This window comes from Epargyreus clarus, unplaced genomic scaffold (assembly GCF_041222505.1).
Source record: "Epargyreus clarus isolate Ecla_fem2 unplaced genomic scaffold, WU_Ecla_fem_2.2 ptg000016l, whole genome shotgun sequence".
In the NCBI taxonomy this organism is placed as follows: domain Eukaryota; kingdom Metazoa; phylum Arthropoda; class Insecta; order Lepidoptera; family Hesperiidae; genus Epargyreus; species Epargyreus clarus.
The window spans coordinates 5881872-5906087 of NW_027332224.1; the positions used below are offsets into that span (position 1 = coordinate 5881872).

A 24216-nucleotide genomic window follows, 5' to 3' on the forward strand; every position below is an offset into this window, starting at 1 on the left:
ATAAGCACAAAAAATTTCATCAAAATCGGTCAAGCCGTTTCGGAGGAGTATGACAACGAAAACTGTGACACGAGAATTTTATATATTAGATACGACCCGCGTGGCGGAACGGTCACCGGTCTGACACGCAGTCCCGGGTTCGATCCCCGGCCTCACAGATATCTAAATGATGAATTTAGGTTTCCGTTTCTGGGTCTGGGTGATTGTGTATTTGTCTGTGTGTGGTAATAGCACCCACGATACAGGGTATCCTAGTGTGAGGCTACGCGTGTAGATGGTTTATTTTATATAACTTTTTGTTACATAAATAATATAATTCCACAAATTGTACCTTTCTACAGTATTTGACTCTTGCCATTAATCCTTCGCATTGTTTTAGCTAATTTGATCTCTAATTTATTTATTTATTGTTTAATTAAATTGTTGTGAAATAAAATAATTGAATAAACTGTTTTTTTATTAATACCTTAAAAACTTATGCTTATAACAGCAGTGTAGCGCTGTGTTCTGTACCCTTACCATGAGTTTTCAAAACATCCCACAATTTTACGTTACGTTTACTCAATCCATTATTCTGTTCGGTTTGCTTCAGTAGACTGAGTAAACGTAACAATAAGTAAGTGCTCAAGTCATTTTGTCTGCCTTACATGTTCGCAAAAAAGTGACAAAACATAAAGCGCCATTTTGTCATTTTAGACATTTAATGTTACGTTACTGACAATATAGTTCTGATACAATCCGCTAGGGGTGCTGATTGGAAATAGTTTGGGCAAATACGTATACAAATACCAAAACAAGAAAAGTCATATTTGTCAAAACGTAAAAACTCATGGTAAGGGTACTGGTTTGGTGGGCGAGACACACTTTTCTATCGCGTTCCAGCTTAGTCCTCATAGGTAGCGGTGAATCCGTGGCCAGTTAGTTAAGAGTGCGATAAGGTATTTCAAATGAATCAGACAACACGAATTTGCAGCTGACCTCAGGTAGGAATTCAATTTTATCTGGGGTTGATTACAGATTACACGGCCGTAGCCACTTACCATCAGGTGGACTGCATGCTCGTTTGGTACTTCTATGTATATTTAAGTAATTTAAGTCAGAATTGATTATAAAGCCTAATCACTTGCATTTTAGTATCTTATATATAAAATTCTCGTGTCACAATGTTAGTTACCGTACTCCTCCGAAATGGCTTTACCGATTTTCACCAAATTTTATATGCATATTCAGTAGGTCTGAGAATCGGCTACTATCTATTTTTCATACCCCTTAGTGATAAGGATTGTTCACCCTTAACATTTTTTTATTTATATGACACAACGTTTGCCGGGTCAGCTAGTAACATTATAAATAACTAGCTGACCCGGCAAACTTTGTACCGCCTCAAAATCTATTTATCAAATATATTTCATATTCAATATAGCCTATGTTACTTGTGGATAATGTAGCTTTCGAATGGTGAAAGAATTTTTAAAATCGGTCCTGTAGTTTTTGAGCCTATTCATTACAATCAAACAAACAAACAAAGCTTTCCTCTTTATAATATTAGTCTAGAAGTATAGATTAAGACAAGTGTAATATACCAATACTTATTTAGTATGTAACCTACGCGCTCAGGCAATGACTAACACTGAAAGAGAAAGTATTATTCGGCCTTTAGCATACTGAACTTACTAATTACTTTCCTAATTCATTTGTGTATGTATAAATAATGAAAAATGATATATATGCATGTATTTATCTTTGTGTGTCCATGACACCTAAAACGCATAAAGTTATTATAGAACACACAGAGTCCCGGGTTGAAACCATGGCTAGGCCTTTTAAAGATGATTTTTAATTCTGTATGGGGTGTTTTATTTTTGTGTATGTTAATCTTAACCAAGTCACAAAACGTCAGTGCGTAAAAAACATTCATCATCAACCCATTACTGTCCCACTGCTGGGCACGGGTCTCTCATAATGAGAAGGATTAGGCCATAGTCCACCGCGCTGGCCAAGTGCGTATTGGTAGACTTCACATACCTTTGAGATTTTTTTTTATAAATCGCCCAGGTATGCAGGTTTCACTGGCAAGTAAAAACATTACTAATATTATTATTAATAACTATAAAACTAAAACAAGAAACGTTTTTATAATATTAAATACTTAAAAAAGCAATTTTCTTTAAGTTCACCAAACTACCTTTTTATACTCTACCTATACTATCTTTTTATAAGTAATCGCACGAGCGTCTTTGTTTCCGCAAATCTAAACTTTCAAACGTAAACCGTCATGGTTTTATAATCTAACCGGTTTCACAAATTGTTTAAGCTATTTCCAACTCTATTTTCAAGGAAAACGGTTAATAATCACTTATGTAGAGTTCGAGAGATCAATCAACCGGTCACTGTAGAGTTTGGAAGGTATTTTGGACGTTAAAGCCTTGGAAATAGAGGTGAGATTACAATGAGGTAGTCAATACGGTATTTAGTAACGTGTAAGAAATGTCAAACAGCTATAGAGGTGGGTTGTAATAGGTATTTGGTACCTGTTACTAGGATTGCTTGCTCCAAATACCTGTTATTTTTGTTGCGATGAAATTATATTCAGTTCAGTTTAATTTACTTATTATAACAGATAACAGGTATCCAAGTTTCTTTAAAAGTTATAATTAACATAATTGTAACTTTCAAAGATACTTGGTTGGCCAAATCCGAAAGCGTTGTAGCGAAAAATTGGCAAAGTGCAAGTCGAATTCGCACATGAGGGTTCTGTACCACCGAAATTTTCATACGTTTTATTTTTTGGTATTTGTTATGATAGCAACCATTGAAGTAAATGCATTGTAAAAATTTTAACTATTAACTTATTACGGTTCAATAGATAAAGCGAAAAACGCGACCTCCATTTAGTTCCAACTTTTTAATTCTTAGTTATACTTAGTTGTTATATTGGCCACCCTTATACAGACTTTGTAAAAAAATCAAGTATCTATCTATTACGGTTCAGTTGATAAAGCCCTGTGACAGACAGCGGAGGCTTAGTAATAGGGTTTTGTTTTTATCCTTTGTTTACGGAACCCTAAAAATGATATAAAGGATACGGGGTCGGTATAAACACAAACTAAAATAGTATAATAAACTTAGTATAATACTTAAGAGGAGTAGTTAAGTTTACCACGTTGTATTTAGCCAGTGTGAGGTACTATGGTCTAAACTTTTCTCGTTATTAGAGAAGACCCGTGTCCAGCAGTGGGACAATAAAATATTAATACAACACATTATACATACCAAAAACTATTAATAAACACGTACTAAAAATACTAGGTAGTATCAACTACCGTAATTGTACTAGGTACCTAGTATCACAATACCTGTTACCTCACCTGTTCCAGTACCACATCACTGCGCCAGTAAGAACCAAGAATGTCGTGGTTGTAGCACGACGCGTTCGAAATTGGAATTCGAATTTTAAAATTATTTTAGTTTTAATTTATAATAAACGTGTTGTTTAACAAAATGGTGGCCAAGATATCGTTTGTGTTTTTATTTTTGTGTGGATTCGTGAGTGTTATGGAGGGACAGACCTTGGGGGGTAAGTGAAAGGCAACGTAAATGACTGTTTGGTGTCCATTTTATGAGTCAATACAATATTGTACTTAAAAGTTTGGATAATTTATACTGGGTTAACTTTGAATGACTTTATTTTAAAGTTTCATAGCTGTATATGTTTTGACTTTATATAAGGTTTCGTAATCGTATGACTCTATTATAGAGTAGTGGGTTTGATTCCGGATTTATAATTTGTTCTGGGTCTGGGTGTCTTTTCTAAAGCGTTTTGAATATTTTATATTTTAAATGTTTAATGACTTTATTTAAGTTTTATATTCGTATGACTTTATTAAAGAGTGTAGTGGGTTCGATTCCGGGTTTATTATTTTCAACAGATGCTTTCCTACTCTTGAGGACTAAGCTGGAATGCCTCAATGCTGGTTTGCAAGGCAATTTACCTTAGTTCTCATGGATAGCATCTGTTTAACCATCCGATCCTATCTAAGATTGATTATCGATGTCCATGGGCGCTGCAACCATTTTTATCGCGTTAACAACTACTTAGTTGCCCGTTATTGATATTCAATCTACCCAATTCGGTCTACCAAAGATCGAAGATTGAAAGTCTATTGTAATTGTCAAATGGCTGTTTTTGGTAGGTAAACATTAGATAGATGGATTATTAACACGAGCGAGCTACCAGTAGCTCAAGCGAGCCACTGAGCAGTCAATTTTATCACTAAATTACCGACAAAGTGTAATTCGTAATCCGAAGGTCGTGCGTTGAAATGACATTATCTTATTATAAATAACTTTTGTTATTAACAGAATTGCCAAAGATATATTTTCGTCGTGTTTTTATTGTGGCTCATTTTAGACATAGCAAATCCTAACTGATATTATAAATGCGAATATAAGTTTGTTTGTTACATTTTCACGTCTTAACTAAATAACCGATTGTCATGAGATTTTGTGCACATGTTGTAAGGGGTCCAGAAAAGTATATAGGGTACGTTTTAGCCCGAAAAAGTACTGTTACTGCTAGAAGGTGGTAGAACCCTTTGTGGTTCGACTCCGGCGGCACCACCGCCTCACCTATTTCTACCTAATAACAGCAGTGTTAGGCGCTGCTGTGTTCGGGTTTGAAGGGTGTGGTCAGGGAGACAGACTTTTCCGAGGCGTTCCAGCTTAGTCCTCAGGGGTAGCAGCGCACCTATGGCTGACCTCAGGTAGGTATCTAATCCTATCTGGGGTTGATTACAGATGTCCATGGGCGGCAGTAGCCACTTACCATCAGGTGGACTGCATGCTCGTCTGCCACTCTTATATTATAAAAAAAAAATAGATAAAAAAATTGACCGCAAGCGAAGCCGCGGGTAAAAGCTAAAATGAAACGCTTAAAAAAGCTGATAAAAACTAAAAATGTTATGTCTTTTATACTCAAACTTTACTTGTAAAATGCTTTTAAATAACCAAAACTGCATCAAAATTGGGTAAAACATTGGGAAGTCGGTTAAAAATAATAAATAATCTTATATATAAAATTCTCTTGTCACAATGTTAGTTACCGTTCTCCTCCGAAACGGCTTTACTGATTTTAACCAAATTTTATATACATATTCAATAGGTCTGAGAATCGGCTACTATCTATTTTTCATACCCCTAAGTGATAAGTTGTTCACCCTTAACATTTTTTATTTATATAGCAACACAACGGTTGCCGGGTCAGCTAGTACATAATAATAAAGTACCCTAGGAGATCGTAATTCTTACATAGTAGGCCATAGATTAGTAAAGATACTTCACCGCCTTGAAATTGAATGAAGTCACAAACGGCTTATTTTAGTAAGTTCTTTTTTTGAATCCTTGACAAATAAAAACATTTTTAGAGAAAATTTACGAATAAATAACTAATTTACGTAATAATTACGTATTTTACGTAATATATAAATAATTATTTCAAATATTTTAGGGACATTTTAGCACGGAGACGTGGCAAAACTTTTTTACGCAACTATTTCAATTCTCAAAACTGGGTACATTTTCTTGTTTGGAGTGAGTAATCTGTACTAATCTATGAGTATGTAGTAGGCATACATAATATCCTCATAGGCATCATCTGTCGTTATTACAAAACTAATTTCTTTACCATTATAAAATAATTGATTTAACCGCATTAATATGTAACCACAAAGTAATTTAAAAACCGTTTGAGTTGTATTATATAAGCGGGTCTCGGTATTTTGATTAACTATGTAATAACTTATTTATTTTAAAATATTCTTTCATCATCAACTATAGAATTTGAAGGTGGTAGGACCCTTTGTGGTTCGACTCCGGCGGCACCACCGCCACACCTATTTCTGCCTTATAGCAGCAGTGATAAGCGCTGCTGTGTTCCGGTCTGAAGAGTGTTGTAAGGGAGACAGACTTTTCCGAGGAGTTCCAGCTTAGTCCTCAGGGGTAGCGGCGCATCTGTGACCGAACTCGGGTAGGAATATCTAATCCTATCTGGGGTTGATTACAGATGTCCATGGGCGGCAGTAGCCACTTACCATCAGGTGGACTGCATGCTCGTCTGCTACTCTTATATTATAAAAAAAAAATCTCGTACCACAATGTTAGTTACCGTACTCCTCCGAAACGCCTTTACCGTTTCACCAAATTTTATATGCATATTCAGTGGGTCTCAGAATCGGCTACTATCTATTTTACATACCCCTAAGTGATAAGGGTTGTTCACCCTTAACATTTTTTTATTTATATGGCAACACAACGTTTGCCGGGTCAGCTAGTATTAATATAGAGTGGTTTTAGTATATTACTAGTTTTTGCCCGCGGCTTCACCCGCGTTTAAAAGAAAAATATATAACATACTAACATACATAAAACTGAAAATTCGTACCTTCAACTTTGCTAAAGATTATCACTTGATCAAATGCATAGTTTACGATTCAATCCTTACTAATATCGATTAAAGTAATCGATGTTTTGTGTCCAAAAGATCGATTCTCCGATTAATCGATCTTGGATTGCCATCACTAGTTCCCGTGGGATTTCCGGGATAAAAACTATCCTATGTCCTTTCTCGGATCTCAGACTATCCTTGTACAAAATTTTATTAAAATCGGTTTTGTGGTTTGGGCGTGAAGAAGAGACAACCAGACAGACAGAGTTACTTTCGGATTTATAATATTAGTAAGGGTGAGGAAGAGACAACCAGACAGACAGACAGACAGAGTTACTTTCGGATTTATAATATTAGTAAGATATAGACTTAAGGAAGGGAGGAAAAGTTATGAATAAACACGTGGTAGATGATTCACAATAATATGCGTATAGAATGAATAACATTTTACAATGAATCATTTTGAAGCTGGAATGCAAAAATAATAAGGAAGTTTGGATGCATTTTGTTATTTCATATTTGATATTTGATTCAGAAATGATTCATTATAACTATTCAACCGAATATAATAATTGTTAAACTCTGACACATTTCGTTGTGACTATCTTCTTTTTTTATAATATACTAGCTGACCCGGCAATCTTTGTACCGCCTCAAAATCTATTTATCAAATATATTTCATATAAAATATAGCCCATGTCACTCGTGGATAATGTAGCTTTCGAATGGTGAAAGAATTTTTAAAATCGGTCCAGTAGTTTTTGAGCTTATTCATTACAATCAAACAAATAAAGTTTTCCTCTTTATAATATTAGTGTAGAAGACTAGCAGACTGTACCCTTAGTTACTTTTTGACAAAAATGACTGTTTTTGTATTTGTTTACGTATTTCCCATACAATTCCAATCAGTTCTGATACAGTCCGCTAGGGGTGCTGATTGGAAATGAATGCAAATACGAAAACAAATACCAAAACAGTATTTTTTGTAAAAATGTATATACTCATACTAAAGTACTGTTAGCAAGTGGCTACTGCCGTCAATGGTCGTATGTAATCAACCCCAGACAAGACAAGATTCCCATTTGAGGTCGGCCACAGATGCGCTGCCACCCCTGGTGATTTGAAGGTGGTAGAACCCTTTGTGGTTCGACTCCGGCGGCACCACCGCCACACCTATTTCTACCTAATAACAGCAGTGTTAGGCGCTGCTGTGTTCAGGTTTGAAGGGTGTGGTGAGGGAGGGAGACTTTTCCGAGGCGTTCCAGCTTAGTCCTCAGGGGTAGCGGCGCATCTGTTGCCGACCTCAGGTAGGAATATCTAATCCTATCTGGGGTTGATTACAGATGTCCATGGGCGGCAGGAGCCACTTACAATCAGGTGGACTGCATGCTCGTCTGCTACTCTTACATTATAAAAAAAAAAAAACCCCTGAGAACTGAGCTGGAATTCCTCGCATAAGTATGTCTCCCTTACCACATTTCCAAACCAGAACACAACAGCGCTACACTAGCAGCTGTTATACAAAAATAGAAGTGGTGGTTCTACCATAATCAAATTAAACATCTCAATTCAGGAAAATAAAACTAAGTATTTATTAGGCGTTCTAGTTTACTTTTCGTGTGTAGCTTCAGGTAGGAATCCTATTACGGATGTCCATGGGCGGCAGCAGCCACTTACCATTAGGTGAACTGCATGCTCGTCTGCTATTCCCATATTATAAAAACTATATATTTATTAGGATTTTATTTCAATGACTGTTTTTAAGTAGGTAATATAAAATCTTCCGTCCATAAATACTACTTTTTCATTCTACTTAATTAATTCCTATTCATTACATGGTTTAGTATGGAAATAAATAACTTGTTTTATCCTCATCCTAGATTATATAATACAGATTCTCTGTCCGTTCGTTTGTGCCCTTATAACTCAAAAACTCCAAGTGAAATTTAAACAATTATCTTTATATATATATTTCTTATGTGCGTGTGTATGTCACTGAACTCTTCCTAAACGACTGGACTGATTTTGATGAAATCTGTTGTGTGTGTTCAAGGGGACTTGAGAATGGTTTAGATTCATAATTTAGTCCGTGGGAAAAGGTTTTTGTGCATGAGCCCACGAAGGTTTCTGAGTTGGCACAACTAATTTTCGACAGTGACGCAAATTTTCAGTTATACGTATGTCATGTTACTTTTATAAAACGCGGGCGAAGCCGCGGGCACTACTAGTCTTATATATAAAATTCTCGTATCACAATGTTAGTTACCGCACTCCTCCGAAACGGCTTTACCGATTTTCTCCAAATTTTATATGCATATTCAGTAGGTCTGAGAATCGGCTACTATCTATTTTTCATACCCCTAGGTGATAAGGGTTGTTCACCCTTAACATTTTTTATTTACATGGCAACGCAACGTTTGCCGGGTCAGCTAGTTTATTTATAATATCTGTGTCCCGCGGCTCAATTGTTTAAAAATATAATTTCACTCAGGACATTATATGGGTTTTAATTGTTTAGTACGGGATCCTAATATTTTTTCTAATATAAAAGTAGCCTTTATAAAATCAGCTACTTACCAGTGCCATTTCCATCAAAATCATTCTAGTCGTTTCAAAGATTAGCCTGGACAAACAGATAGACGTAAATTTTAATACTTGTTTTTTTAACACGCTTTTATTAGCTTGGGTTGTATGTATTTAACTACGTAAAGGAATCTTTGAACCCGATTTCTATCTACTTTGAACGTTCAGTTTAATTCAAAATTCTGAAGAATGATCAAAAACCGATGACAATACACGATTTTAATAATTTTGTACCATTGTCCTTATCAACATCCTCAGGATTAACGATTTTCGGGGCGAGAGAAACCGCCTTAGGGAAAGTTCAGGTAAAGTTACTATATTGATTTTCAGTATTGAAAAATAATAATGTTATTTCCCTATAACTCAAATATACTGAAACATGTCTATAATGCCATCTTGTGGAATGATTTTTAGGATTCTGTACTCAAAGGATAAAACGAAACCCTCTGCTGTCTGTTCGTGAGTCACAGGGCTTTATCTCTTAAACCGTAATAGATAGACACTTGATTTTTTACAGACGATGCATAATGATGGTCGCTATAAAAACAAATATTAAAAATTAATAAAATAAATATAGTTCAAAAAACTAAAAACTTTTTAGTTTTTTTAACTATATTTATTTGGTGGTACGGACCCCTGTTCAACTTGTACTTGGCCAATTTTATTATTATTTAATTCTTTACGAACCCTTTCGTTACGGAATCATTTTAAGTACTCTTATTCGACCAACAAATTTTATTGACAACAAGTATTAACACCTTGATGTAGTCATTAGTATGCGCCTCGAAGCCTCAAACGAAGCCTGAACCGGCCTCAAGGTTAACGAGTGAGGGGTTGTGACGTAAGAATGTCCCAACTTTGTATATATAGGGATGTCCGTTAAATGTATCGACTGTCTGTTGTAGGTATTTAATTCGACCCCTCCTACGTATATTCGTAACCCAGAAAAGTACCTTTTCGTTTTTATTGCATAAATTGCCTTATTTTAATGTGTTTTATAGACATAAGTAACGTTATAGAGCGTATAAAATAATATACTCGTATATATTTAAACGAAGTACCTTCGCTTATTTTTATTAGAATATAGGTTTTATGTAATATTGTTTAATGTTTTTCATGATAAAATATAAGAAAGTCAATATGACATTTTCATAAGAAAAATTAAAAGTACTATAAAGTAAGTAATTTAAAGGTGGTAGAACCTTTTGTGGTTCGACTCCGGCGGCACCACCGGCACACCTATTTCTACCTAATAACAGCAGTGTTAGGCGCTGCTGTGTTCCGGTTTGAAGGGTGTGGTAAGGGAGACAGACTTTTCGGAGGCGTTCCAGCTTAGACCTCAGGGGTAGCGTATCTGTGGCCGACCTCAGGTAGGAATATCTAATCCTATCTGGGATTGATTACAAGTGTCCATGGGCGGCAGTAGCCACTTACCATCAGGTGGACTGCATGCTCGTCTGCTACTCCTATATTATAAAAAAAAAAAACAATTTGCGAATTGTTATCTTAAATGTGTAGAGTAGAGTAGTATCCTAGTGTGGGGCTGTGAGTTTAGAAGGCGTTTTATAGAGACATCAAAATGTGTAATTAAACCGATTTTTTAAATTGTGTAGAATTTTTCCGAGGATAAAAGTATCCAGAGTTAATATATAGGGTATTTGAAGCTATAATAAATAATGAAAAATAACCAAACGGAGTTACGAAGCCGATTATGATGAAATTATACGTAACTTTTTATTTTTATTTTATTTCATTATCATAGAAATAATTGTGTCGTAGACATACATAAATGACTACATAAATATCTATACCCAGTACAGAAATCTAAATAAATCTAAATAGAACAGAAATCTAAACTCATCATTCATATATTTGTCTGAGTGGGACAGAGCCCGGAATCCTCGACGCGTCACACCGGTATGGTGACTCAACCACACGGGTCGAAAAAATATATGAATGGAAATATATGATGGAATTAAAAGGTTTTGAAAGAAAAAAACCCTGTATTATATTATGAGATAGTGTCGCTTAAAAGGATCAAATTCTGGATAAATGAGGAATATTTCATACCATTTCAACTTTAATACTCTCACTAATAATAAATTAATGCAGAAAAAGATAAATTAGTAATATTTCATACCATTTCAACTTCCAATACTCTCACTATTAATAAAATGCAGAAATTCCGTGTAGAAATGCATTATTTTTAACTATTTTGCGATGTTCGTTAATAGCTGGTAATAATGAACTACTTATCTAATTAACATCGAATCGAATAATAAACATTTTTGTGCTAGCATAGGTATTGAGGTTTACTTGTTAAACTTGTTTGCAAGTTTCGTGAGAAACTAAAATTATAATGATTTACATTTTTGTAAATAATATGTTTTTTAAACTAAAATGTTGTTGTGGGTAATAAATAAAGGCTGATTAAAATGGGCACCGATAATCGTGGTTAAAACTCTGCCTGTGAATCGGGGGTCAAAGATTTGAATTCTAGACATGATTTTTCAAAATCCGATTTTTATCTTTTTGTTAGGTTATTAAGTAATCTGTTATTAACACACATTATATGGGTCTTAAATTAACGATCATTATTAATGATTATTAAAAATTAACTAGCTGACCCGGATGTTGTGTTGCCATATAAATAAAAAGAGGAGTACGGTAAATAACATTGTGACACGAGAGTTTTGTATATAAGATTATAACATGCTATACGGGCAAGGAAAATATTGTTGTATTAAAGTCTACCAATGCGCACATGGCCAATGGCAGACGGGTTATTGTTTACTAAGTAAAGCCTTCAGATAGTTTCGAAGATGATAAAATCAGTATTATTCTACTGGGTAGAACCGCTACACCTATTTCTAGCCTGAAGCAGTTCTGTGAACATATGAAACGACCGAGGCACGGGGTGGCTAAAGGGGAGGTTGGAGGCCACTAGGGGTTGAGACCCCAATTCAGTATGATCAGTAAAGGCATCCGCATCCGAGGATGTGGATGATATCAGGCAATCAGGTTGAACCAGCCCTGTATTGCGTTACTTTATTATCAGTGTATTACTAGTATTTATGTTTGTACGTGTGTAACCCAGTGCATTATATTATTATCATTCAAATTGATTCGCCGTGTACTCCTTGTGTGAATATATTGGTGACAGCAGTTGCCACTTACCATCAGGAGGACTGCATGCTCGTTTTACTTCGGTTATAAGAAAAGTCATATGCCGTTAAGAAAACTTTCCTAACGGTACTTTGAAATTTACTTTGTAAATACTTTGGTGAAAGTATAATGACAGTTGACTTATTAAGGGCGTTTAAAGAACAAAGAACAATTTGGAGTAACTGACCTAGAACAATGTCACGATGGCTTAATAAGGCGTTTGCGGAAAATCTCTCCATATAAACTTACCAACGTGAATACAAAAGTGAATTGTTTTAATAGTGCTATTTAAAATAGAGAGATGATAGAAGGATTCTTATTTTAATTCAGGATTTGAATCCAAAATGATTAAAGATTCTAAAGCATATGCAGCGAAGCATTTTATTATACGTTGTCGAAAAAGTAGTTTTGAGTTCGAAATACACTTTTCCTTATTTTATTTTTTGGCAGATATTATTATTAAATTAAATTATAGAATTTTAGTAGGATATAAGAACAGAGAGGGCTTCAATAATTTAAACGTCATTCATTATGGAAAATAATTTTATGACCGAATCACACTATATTTTTTTTAACCATAATGACACTAAAACTAATAATTATTATAAAAACAGAAAAAATATACTACTGAAATATGCTTAACTTAAAAGGAAAGTAATATAACCTATACATCATCATCATCATTATCATCATCAACCCATTATCGTCCCACTGCTGGGCACGGGTCTCCCCTCAGAACGAGAAGGATTAGGCCATAGTCCACCGCGCTGGACAAGTGCGTATTGGTAGACTTCACATACCTTTGAAAACTATTTTTTTTTTAAGAATTCTCAGGTATGCAGGTTTCCTCACGATGTTTTCCTTTACCGTTTAAGCAAGTGATAATTAACTTCTAATACGCACATAACTTTGAAAAATCAGAGGATCAGAGGCGTGCCTGGGATTTGAACCACGGACCCCTCGATCAAGAGGCCGCTTTTCTTAACCACTAGGCTATCACTGCTTCTCTTAACCTATACAACTCCCAAAATTTAGCTGAATCCAACACCTTATATTAGTACCTTATAAGCCCTTTAGGTTGTAGGTTGTACGTAAGGAAGAGACATACATACATCCATACATACGTACATACATACATATATTCATACATACACTCGAAAAACACCTTCCGCGTTCAGTTGCGTTACAATTATACCGAAATAAATAAATTATACTTTAAAAACTAAAAAGAACACGCTGAAATCGCATGAAAAAAATGTTAATCCTGATTCCTGACGATCCTAATGAGATGAATGGGATAAAATTATTAAAATCGTGTATTGTCATCGGCTCTTCATAAGTGTTCAAAATTTGTAACTAATCGGACCGTTCTAAGTGGGTAAAAATCGAGTTAGAAGATTCCGTTACATACTTACATACAGTACCCTTACCAGGAGTTCTTACGTTTCGACAAATATGACTGTTTTGGTAATTGTTTACGATTGGCCATACGATTTCCTAGTTCTGACACAATCCGCTAGGGGCGCTGATTGGAATTTATATGGGCAAATACGTAACCAAACAAATACCAAACAAACAACAAAAACAAAAAAACAAATACCAAAACAGTCATATTTGTCGAAACGTAAAAACTCCTAGTAAGGGTACAGGTCGAGCTAATAAAAGCGTGCTAAAAATACAACTTTAGTTCCCCACATATTTTAATTTTGTGTTTTTCCAGGACCAATGCACGGTAAGGTGGTAGTGTGTTACGTGGCGACATGGGCGGTGTACCGGCAGGGTGGTGGCAAGTTCGACCTGGCGGACCTGGAGCCGTCCCTCTGCACTCATCTCGTGTACTCCTTCGCGGGGCTGGATGAAAGTACCCTCAGTATAAAGAGTTTAGGTAAGACATTCCAAGTTTTTTAAGGACACTAATCATTCCTACTTAGTTTTTAAGGACACTGGGCATTCCTACTTAGTTTTTAAGGACACTGGGCATTCCAACTTAGTTTTTAAGGACACTGGGCATTCCAACTTAGTTTTAAGGACACTAGGAATTCCAACTTAGTTTTTAAAGGACACTTGGCATTCCAACTTAGTTTTTAAGGACACTAGGCATATCAATTTAGTTTTTTAAGGACATTAGGTATTCCAACTTACGTTTTTGCCAGCAATGCATAGTATTAAGAGTTTAGGTAATATAAGGCATTCCAACCTAGTTCTTGCTAGTTATGCATGATTATTTTAGGTTTGTTATTAACCGTTAAGTTATACAAGGCATTTTAGCTTAGGCTTGGGTGGGTCGGTATTTTTACATAAAAATTAGTCGTGGGCGATAATGATAACTTAATTTTGAGTTGACTTGAAAAAAATAGAATGTTAACCTTGAGTTACGTAGCCTTATTGATTTTATAAATAGTTTAGAAGTGCATGAGTGGAAAATTTTGGAGTTTATTTTGTGGTCACCTAAGATGAGTAAAATACATAGATTGATCACTCCTAACAAGAAAGTGTAACTAGTTTGAGGATTGAAATTATTGCGTAAATAATGTTTTGACATGTTTCCGTTCTAAAATTTCCCTAAAATGTTTGAAATACTTATTTATTACGTAAATTACGTAGTAGTAGTTATTTTCTCTTAAAAATGTTTTTTATTTGTCAAGAATTTAAAAAATAAATGGTAAATCATTCTTTTGTTCACGACCCGCGTGGCGGAGCGACCACCATACCGGCCTGACGCGCAGAGGGTCCCGGGTTCGATCCCCGGCCAGACAGATATCTAAATGATGAATTTAGATTTCTGTTTCTGGGTCTGGGTGTTTGTGTATTTGTCTATGTGTGTGTCCATGGCACCCACGACACAGGGAATCCTAGTATGGCGTTGTGAGTGTAGAAAGTGTGTGTGTGTTTTGTGTCATCATTCAATTTCAAAGCGGTGAAGTATCTTTCTATTTTACTTATCAAAGGTGGTAACCTCTTTTATGATCTTATATCATGCTAAAACTACTTTGATTTGAATTTTATACACATGAAGATAATATATCGTATTGATACCGTATACTTTTCGAATAGTAGATAATAGTGACTTTATATGATGATATCTACGAGTTGCTTATTCTTTAGGGATAGTAACTCATTTGGACGACTTATAGATATTTACTCATGTTTTCTCCATTTCCTCATAAATATTTTCTTAATTTTCTCATTACTATTTTCTTTATATCTTTATTAATATTTTCTATTTTTTTTCGTAAATATTTTCCCTATTTCTTCATTAAAATTTTCGTCGTTACCTCGCAAATATGTTATCTATTTCCTCATAAATATTTTCTCTATTTCCTCGTGAATATTTTATCTATTTCTTCATTTATTTTGAAGGTGGTAGAACCCTTTGTGGTTCGACTCCGGCGGCACCACCGCCACACCTATTTCTACCTAATAACAGCAGTGTTAGGCGCAGCTGTGTTCCGGTTTGAAGGGTGTGGTAAGGGAGATAGACTTTTCCGAGGCGTTCCAGCTTAGTCCTCAGGGGTAGCGGCGCATCTGTGGCCGACCTCAGGTAGGAATATCTAATCCTATCTGGGGTTGATTTCCGATGTCCATGGGCGGCAGTAGTCACTTACCATCAGGTGGACTGCATGCTCGTCTGCTACTCTCATATTATAAAAAAAAAAAAAAAAAAAATTATTTTAACCATTTCTTATCCTATTTCTAGATCCATGGCAAGACCTGGAGAAAGACTACGGTAAGGCTGGCTACAAACGTCTGGTCTCGTTGAAAGAACGCTACCCTCACCTCAAGGTGACTGTCGCTATTGGGGGCTGGAATGAAGGCTCCGAGAAGTACTCCAAGATGGCCGCCACTCCAGAATCAAGAGCGAAGTTTATCAAGAGTGTTATGTACTTTTTGGAGTGAGTTTTTTGTGAATTAATGTTTGAAATTGCAGAAGAATTTGTGGTGTTGGTTTTAGAGGAAAACAGAACAATGACAATGAGATTATTTTGATACTATAAGACTAGCAGAAAATCGTGAGTTCACCTGATGGTAATAGGCTTCTGCCGCTCAGGAATATCTGTAATCAACCCCAGATAAGATTAGATTCCTAGCTGAGGTTAGCCACAAAAGCGTTGCCACCAATGTGGACCGATGTGCCTCGGATAATTATGTCTCCATTACCACACCTTTCAAACCAGAACATAGCAGCGCTTAACACTGCTGTTATTAGTGGAAAAAGATGTGGCGGTGGTGCTTCTGAATCACAAAGGCTTCTACCACCTTTAAATTTATTACTATTTATTAAGTTTATTATTAAAGGTTCTACCATCTTAAAGGTTATTTTTATTTATAAATTTTATTATTTACTTTCAGCTTGTACAAGTTCGATGGATTGGACCTGGATTGGGAGTACCCAGCTAAGAGAGGAGGAAGCCCGGAAGACAAAGCCAACTATGTCTTTCTAGTAAAGGTAAAGTGATCCGTTTGATATTTTTGGACATCATACTGACGTGATGTTTTTCGTCCAGTTTTTGATGTGAAACATCTATAGCCGCACGTAAAACTGATTTCTGGCGTGGCGACGCATGCCGTGGCGCCACGTCGCGTCGCCACGCCATACGATGGTATATATACAGTCTATATGCAGTAGTGTGTACGGTGTGGCGACGCGTCGCCATGCGCAATCGAATTCAATAAATAGTCATCGTTATCTGGAAAAAAATCGTAATATTTTATTTTATCATTATGACATATTTAGTTCCTATCACAATATGTTCTTTTCTGCATATTACTTTTACAAAATAATGTCGATGTTTCACATCTGCCAGGCGTCCCGTGACGGCTCACATTATTTTACATATAGATGTAGAACATAATCATGCAGCCCACCTGATGGTAAGATTGAATTCCTACCTGATATTGGCCACAGACGCGTTGCTATGCGCGAGGACTTGGATGAGTATGTCTTCCTTACCACACCCTTCAATCCAGAACACAGTAGCGGTTAACACTGTTATTAGGCAGAAAATGGTGTGGCGATGTTATCTGCGGAGTTGAACTATAAAAGATTATACCACCATAATCGATCCAATCCCATTTCGGTCATGGATTACAGATTGTACGAGTAAATAAAGTTGAATATCGAGATATTTTAAAAAAAATTGTTTACGTTCACAATAACTACAATACATAAAATCCAATTATGGAATTTTTCAAAATTTTCATTGACTTTTTTAAACCCTTACTTTTATATTATAAAGGAGCTTTTGCCCGCGGCTTCGCTCGCGTTACGAAGTAATATTTTCATCCCCTATTTTATCCCCTTGGGGGTTGAATTGATCAAAATCCTTTCTTAGCGGATGCCTACGTCATAACATCTACCTGTATGCCAAATTTCAGCCCGATCCGTCAGTCACCTTTGAGTTATATAAATTTAAAAGATATATTTCATTTTGTAATTTTAATTGACGATACGTATAAAATGAATTTTGGAGTTATTATTAAATATGTTAGTTATAGATTGTTTATTTTTACCATTTTTATTTCCCAGGAATTGAAAGAAGCCTTTGAATCGCATGGCTACATCCTCACAGCAGCACTTGGAGCTGGAAAGGTAAGGGTTAAACAAGAATAGTTTAGCGATATGATTTACATATTCCCTTCAAATTAGTGCTCCTGTACCCTTACCATGAGTTTTTACGTTTCGACAAATATGACTGTTTTGGTATTTGTTTACGTATTTGCTCATACTAATTCCAATCAGCGCCCCTAGCGGATTGTGTCAGAACTTGAAAATTGTATAGGCCAATACGTAAACAAATACCAAAACAGTCATATTTGTCTAAACGTAAAAACTCATGGTAAGGGTACTAGTTGAAAATCCCTATCTTTTTTTTATAATATAAGAGTAGCAGACGAGCATGCAGTCCACCTGATGGTAAGTGGTTACTGCCGCCCATAGAAATCTGTAATCAACCCCAGATAGGATTAGATATTCCTACCGGAGGTTGGCCACAGATGCGCCGCTACCCCTGAGGACTAAGCTGGAACGCCACGGAAAAGTCTGTCTCCCTTACCACACCCTTCAAACCGGAACACAGCAGCGCTTAACACTGCTGTTATTAGGTAGAAATAGGTGTGGCGGTGGTGCCGCCGGAGTCCAACCACAAAGGGTTCTGTCACCTTCAAAACTATCTGTTACTTCAAGTTGGATTACAACACTTTAGGCTTTAGTTCGGGTACAAATACGTTGATACCTTTTCAAACTAAATTAAAACGCCTTGTAGCTGCCTGCCATACACCGCTGCTAAAGGCATTTAAGTCCTTACTAACACACATAGATTAGTAAAGATTACTCACTCCTAACAAGAAAATGTACCCAGTTTTGAGAATTGAAATAGTTGCGTAAAAAAGTTTTGCCACGTCTCCGTGCTAAAATGTCCCTAAAATATTTGAAATAATTATTTATTTATTATGTAAATTACGCAGTATTAGTTATTTATTCGTAAATTTTCTCTCAAAATGTTTTTATTTGTCAAGAATTCAAAAAAAGAACTTACTAATAAGCCGTTTGTGGCTTCATTCAATTTCAAGGCGGCGAAGTATCTTTACTAATCTATGTTAACACATATGATCAATGTAATCTGTTAAATTAAATAAATAGATGTGAAGGTGCCTTTAGAGTCGAATCACACAAGTTTCTACTACCTTTAGATGCTAATGCAAATATATACAGAGCAATATTACTTATGAATTACTGTCTATCTATATTTCGTACTAGCTGACCCGGCAAACTTTGTACCACCTCAAAATGCATTTCGCAAATGTATTTCATATAAAATATAGCCTATGTTACTCGTGGATAATGTAGCTTTCGAATGGTGAAATAATTTTTAAAATCGGTCTAGTAGTTTTTGAGCCTATTCATTACAATCAAACAAACAAACAAAGTTTTCCTCTTTATAATATTGGTGTAGACAATGGCCAAAATTCAGTCATAATTGTTACAGAAATTGAAGACTTATTTATTGTTAAAACTCATTTTTAGCACACAAACAAAAAGCAAAGAAAATCGTTTGAACAACAAACGTAAAATGTTCTTCGATATTTATCCTAAGCCATTTATATTCTAATTTATCCAGGACACAATGGACGCGGCCTACGACCTGATCAAACTGAGCCGGTACCTCGACTTCATCCACATGATGTGTTACGACTACCACGGAACCTGGGACCACGTAGTGGGTGCTAACGCACCACTGCGCGGTGGTGATGAAAAAGATGTGTTGAGTGTGGTATGTATTGAGAGGGTACTGAGTTCGATCCCCGGCCAGACAGATATCTATTTTTTTTATAATATAGGAGTAACTGACGTGCTTGCAGTTACCTGATGGTAAGTGTCTACTGTCGCCCATGGACATCTGTAATCAACCCCAGATAGGATTAGATACCTACCTGAAATCAGACGCAAATGCGCCGCTACCTCTGAGGTCTAAGCGGTAACTGTTTGGTATGTCTTCCTTACGACACCCTTCAAACAAGAACACAGCAACGCTTAACACTGCTGGTATTAGGGAGAAATAAAAAAATCCTTTGATTTGCTAAAAGATTCGACACTCCATTGGATCGACTACAAATACGCTCTATCCACACATCTGAATTTGTAACAGTTTGTTGAGGTTTAGTAAGCGTGCGGAGATGACATTAGATCATTTACATGTATGTAAATGTAATAAAAGAAATCTTAAAAGCTCATTAACAGAATAATTTTCATCTTTACCTAACATTAGCAAAAAGAGGTAGAAAACGGTGTCTTTATTTATAATTAGCTGACCCGATAAACTTTGTACCGCCTCAAAATCTATTTATCAAATATATTTCATATAAAATATAGCTTATGTTACTCGTAGATAATGTAGCTTTCGAATGGTGAAAGAATTTTTAAAATCGGTCCAGTAGTTTTTGAGCCTATTAATTACAACCAAACAAATAAACAAAGTTTTCCTCTTTATAATATTAGTGTAGATAATTTAATTATTTCTTTCCACAGGAATACACAATAAAATACATGCTGTCCCACGGAGTCAGTCCATACAAGATGGTGCTCGGTCTCCCGATGTATGGACGCAGCTTTATCCTGCAGAACCTTGGGGTCAAGGAAATACACTTCGGAGTCACCCCGGTGAAGGACGTCGGCTTCCCTGGCCCTTGGACTAAGGAGAATGGATTTTTGGGTTACAATGAGGTAAGGGATGTTTAAAATATTTTTTTTGGAGTAGCAGACGAGCATGCAGTCCACCTGATGGTAAGTGGCTACTGCCGCCCATGGACATCTGTAATAAACCCCAGATAGGATTAGATATTCCTACCTGAGGTCGGTCACAGATGCGCCGCTACCCCTGAGGACTAAGCTGGAACGCCTCCGAAAAGTCTGTCTCCCTTACCACACCTTTCAAACCGGAACACAGCAGCGCCTAACACTGTTGTTATTAGGTAGAAATAGGTGTAGCGGTGGTGCCGCCGGAGTCGAACCACAAAGGGTTCTACCACCATCACATGCACGATGCACGATGTTAAGTGGCTACTGTTGCCCATGGACATCTGTAATCAAGATAAGACAAGATTTCCATCCGAGGTGGGACACAGATGCGCTGCTACCTCTGAGGAATAAGCTGGAATGCCTTTTCAAATACTTCCCTTGCCACACCTTCAATCTAGAACACAGTAGCGCTAAACACTGCTATAACTAGGCTATAACTATAACTAGGCTATTAATATATGTGGGGGTAGTACCGCCTTAAGCGCTGCTGTGTTCTGGTTTGAAGTGTGTGGTAAGAGACATTTTTCCGAGGGGTTCCAGCTTAGTCCTCACGGGTAGCGGCGCATCTGTGGTCGGTCAGGTGGGAATTTGATCTGGTCTGGGGTTGATTACAGCTGTCCATGGGTGGCAGTAGCCACTTACCATCAGGTGGACTGTATGCACATCTACTACTCCTGTATTATATAAAAAAAATCATCATTCAGATTTTTGTCTGGCCGGGGGTCGAACACGGGACCCTTTGCGCGTCAGACCGGTATGGTGACCGCTCCGCCACGGGTCACTGTTATACCTTAGATTGTTAACATATTTCGTATATTTCTATCCACAGATTTGCATGGAAATAACCAACAAGTCATCAAAATGGACACATCATTGGCATGACCAGTCAGCGACGCCCTACCTCCGTGATGGGAATCGCATCATCTCGTATGACAACCCAAGATCTATTGCTATTAAAGTGAAGTAAGTAAAATTTCAGCCTGCGTTTGTAAAAAAAGTTACACTACATACATGTAACTGAAAATTTGTATTGTTCCTTAATTGATTCCTAGATTGAAAATTATTTTCTACTTTTTAATTGATTTTATCATAAAAGCGTGTTCTTAGTATTTTTATACTATATTTATGTGTTTTTAGTATTTTTATACATTTTTTAGTTCGATTTATTGTAAAAAATTGCCAAAAAAAATTTTTTTCACCGTGGATTAGAACTCATGAAGCGCGAGGTTGACGTCAGCGAAGACCAGCTCAGCTAAAGAACACACTAAAAGTTGGGATATATACTAACAGTAATAAGCCACTTGCTTTTAGTCCAAAGCAGATTTACACACAAACCCACAAACTCACAAACATACATACTTACAGGTGAAGCTAATACAATTGTGTTAAAAAAAATCAACAGGTTGCACTCCGGCATGACATCCTGACTTTTGCGTTTGCTTTGCTGTCTTACGAATTTTCGATCAGTACACGTGATCCTGACGCGAGTTTAACATTTTACCTATCACAAAACGTGCACAACACCGCTAAAGAAGCTTTCACTTCAATGAATTAAAAAAAACTTGCAGACTTATAATTAGTAACATTTTTCCAGGTTAGCGGTAGAATATGGTCTCGGTGGCCTGATGGTGTGGAGTATCGACACTGACGACTTCAAAGGCGATTGCGACGCAGAGCCTGATACGTACCACGACTTTGTGGAGACTTACAACGAGGTGGTCGACACTCCTGTGCTGCAAGAGGCATTGAAGACTTTGAATTTGCCTGATGGTAAGAGAATTTTCATTTTTTTATAATATAGGAGTAGCAGACGTGCTTGCAGTCCATTTGATGGTAAGCGCTACCGCCCATGGACATCTGTAATTAACCCCAGATAGGATTAGATTCTACCTGAGATCGGACTTCGTGGAGACTTACAACGAGGTGGTCGACACTCCTGTGCTTCAGGAGGCGTTGAAGACTTTGAATTTGCCTTTGAATGTTTGAAGGGTGTGGTAAGGGAGATATTTTTCCGAGACATTTCAGCGTAATCCTCATGGGTAGCAATGCATCTGTGGCCGAGCTTAAGTAGGTAGGACTCTAATCTTATTTGTGGTTCATTACAGATGCCCATCGGTGGTACTACCGCTTACCATCAGGTGGACTGTATGTTCATTCGCTACACTTACATTATAAAAATAATAATAATAATGCAGTCGATCTGATGTTAAGTGATCACTGCTGTATGTATATCTGTGACCAACTCTACATAGGGGTTGTACCTGAAGCCGACGACAGATGCTTTGCCACTCCTGAGGACTAAGATAGTGGCCTCATATGTAAGTCAGTACATCCACATTCTTCCACTGAAACGCATAATTGCTTAACAGTAGTTTGGCAACGAGCGATCTCCCTGTAGGCTAGGTCATCATACCCGGGGAGCGTTCGTGCTCTGAGAGTCTCAGATCAGAGCTTGTATATGTACAAGATGTTCAGAAAACTTCGATAGCGTGATTCAGAAGTCGTAGCGCCATCTCTTGGCGAGTATTGGGAAGTCGCCACAGTAGAAATAGGTGTGATAATTAAAATGTTACCAATAGACCAATTTTCTTTCAGCAAACCGCATAGAAAACTTAAGCAGACGTTCTTCATACGTGGTCTCGAACAGTAAACTGCATCTGCGTCTCCCAGAGCCACAGTTCTCCAACTTCCCTCTGATGAGGACCATCAACGATGCTGCAACCCTCGCTATAGAAGAGAAGAGAATATTGGACGAAATGGACAGAGTTACGAAGGAGAACGAAGTAGAAGATGTGAAGCCTAAGTCTGGAGCTGGTGTTTTGAGTGGTAGTGTACTTTGTATGGTGATGAGTATCTGTTTAGGTTTTTTTAGGTTAGTCTAAGGGTAAGGTGGTTCTCAACCTTTGTAAGCGGCCTCTGGAAAAATATTGGAGCTATAAAAATGTTTTTTTTTTTTTTAATAAAATATGATTTACATCATAATAACATTAAATTTGTAAAGGATTTGGGAAATTGCTTACTTTTTATAAATTTTTGGCAAAAAATAAAAATTTTTTTTGTCTTTTTTATTTTTGTCATTTTTGAGATAAAATACGATGGATTAAGAAATTCAAAACACCATTTGTTCGCAACTCCTTACTGTTCCACTGTTGGGCACGGGTCTCTTATCAGAATGAGATGGATATTTTCTATAATTAACATAAAATATAATTGACTAGTTTTTGTCCGCGGCTCGCCCGCGTTTAAAAGAAAATAATATATAAAACTGTAAATTCGTACCTTCAAATTTGCTAAAGATCATCACTTGATCAAATGCATAGTTTACGAGTCAATCCTTACTAATATCGATTAAAATAATCGATGTTTTGGGTCCAAAAGATTCATTCTCCGATTAATCGATCTTAGATCGCCATCCCTAGTTTCCGTGGGATTTCTATGATAAAAACTATCCTATGTCCTTTCTCGGGTCTCAAACTATCGTTGTACAAAATTTCATTAAAATCGGTTCAGTGGTTTAGGCGTGAAGAAGAGACAACCAGACAGACAGACAGACAAACAGAGTTACTTTCGGATTTATAATATTAGTAAGGATGATACTAGCTTATCATCTATCTCCTAAGACCTCTATAATTGCCTCCAAGAAGCAGTGTAATGATTGAATGTCTTAAACAGTAATGTATTCTGATACATATAAAAACAGTGATAGCCTAGTGATTTAAAAACTCAGCCT

General features: G+C 36.6%; 1 protein-coding gene across 1 annotated transcript; it reads left to right on the plus strand.

The window, feature by feature from the left end:
- Positions 1 to 3385: 3385 nt before the first annotated feature.
- Cht2 (Chitinase 2) lies at positions 3386 to 23451 on the plus strand. The gene is made up of 10 exons (XM_073081383.1): positions 3386 to 3577; positions 13911 to 14075; positions 15888 to 16083; positions 16541 to 16637; positions 17718 to 17780; positions 19309 to 19461; positions 20217 to 20411; positions 21316 to 21449; positions 22081 to 22256; positions 23082 to 23451. Exons 1-10 carry the CDS (start codon positions 3502 to 3504, stop codon positions 23366 to 23368), a joined length of 1542 nt encoding a protein of 513 aa, XP_072937484.1. The 5' UTR covers positions 3386 to 3501; the 3' UTR covers positions 23369 to 23451.
- Positions 23452 to 24216: the final 765 nt, after the last annotated feature.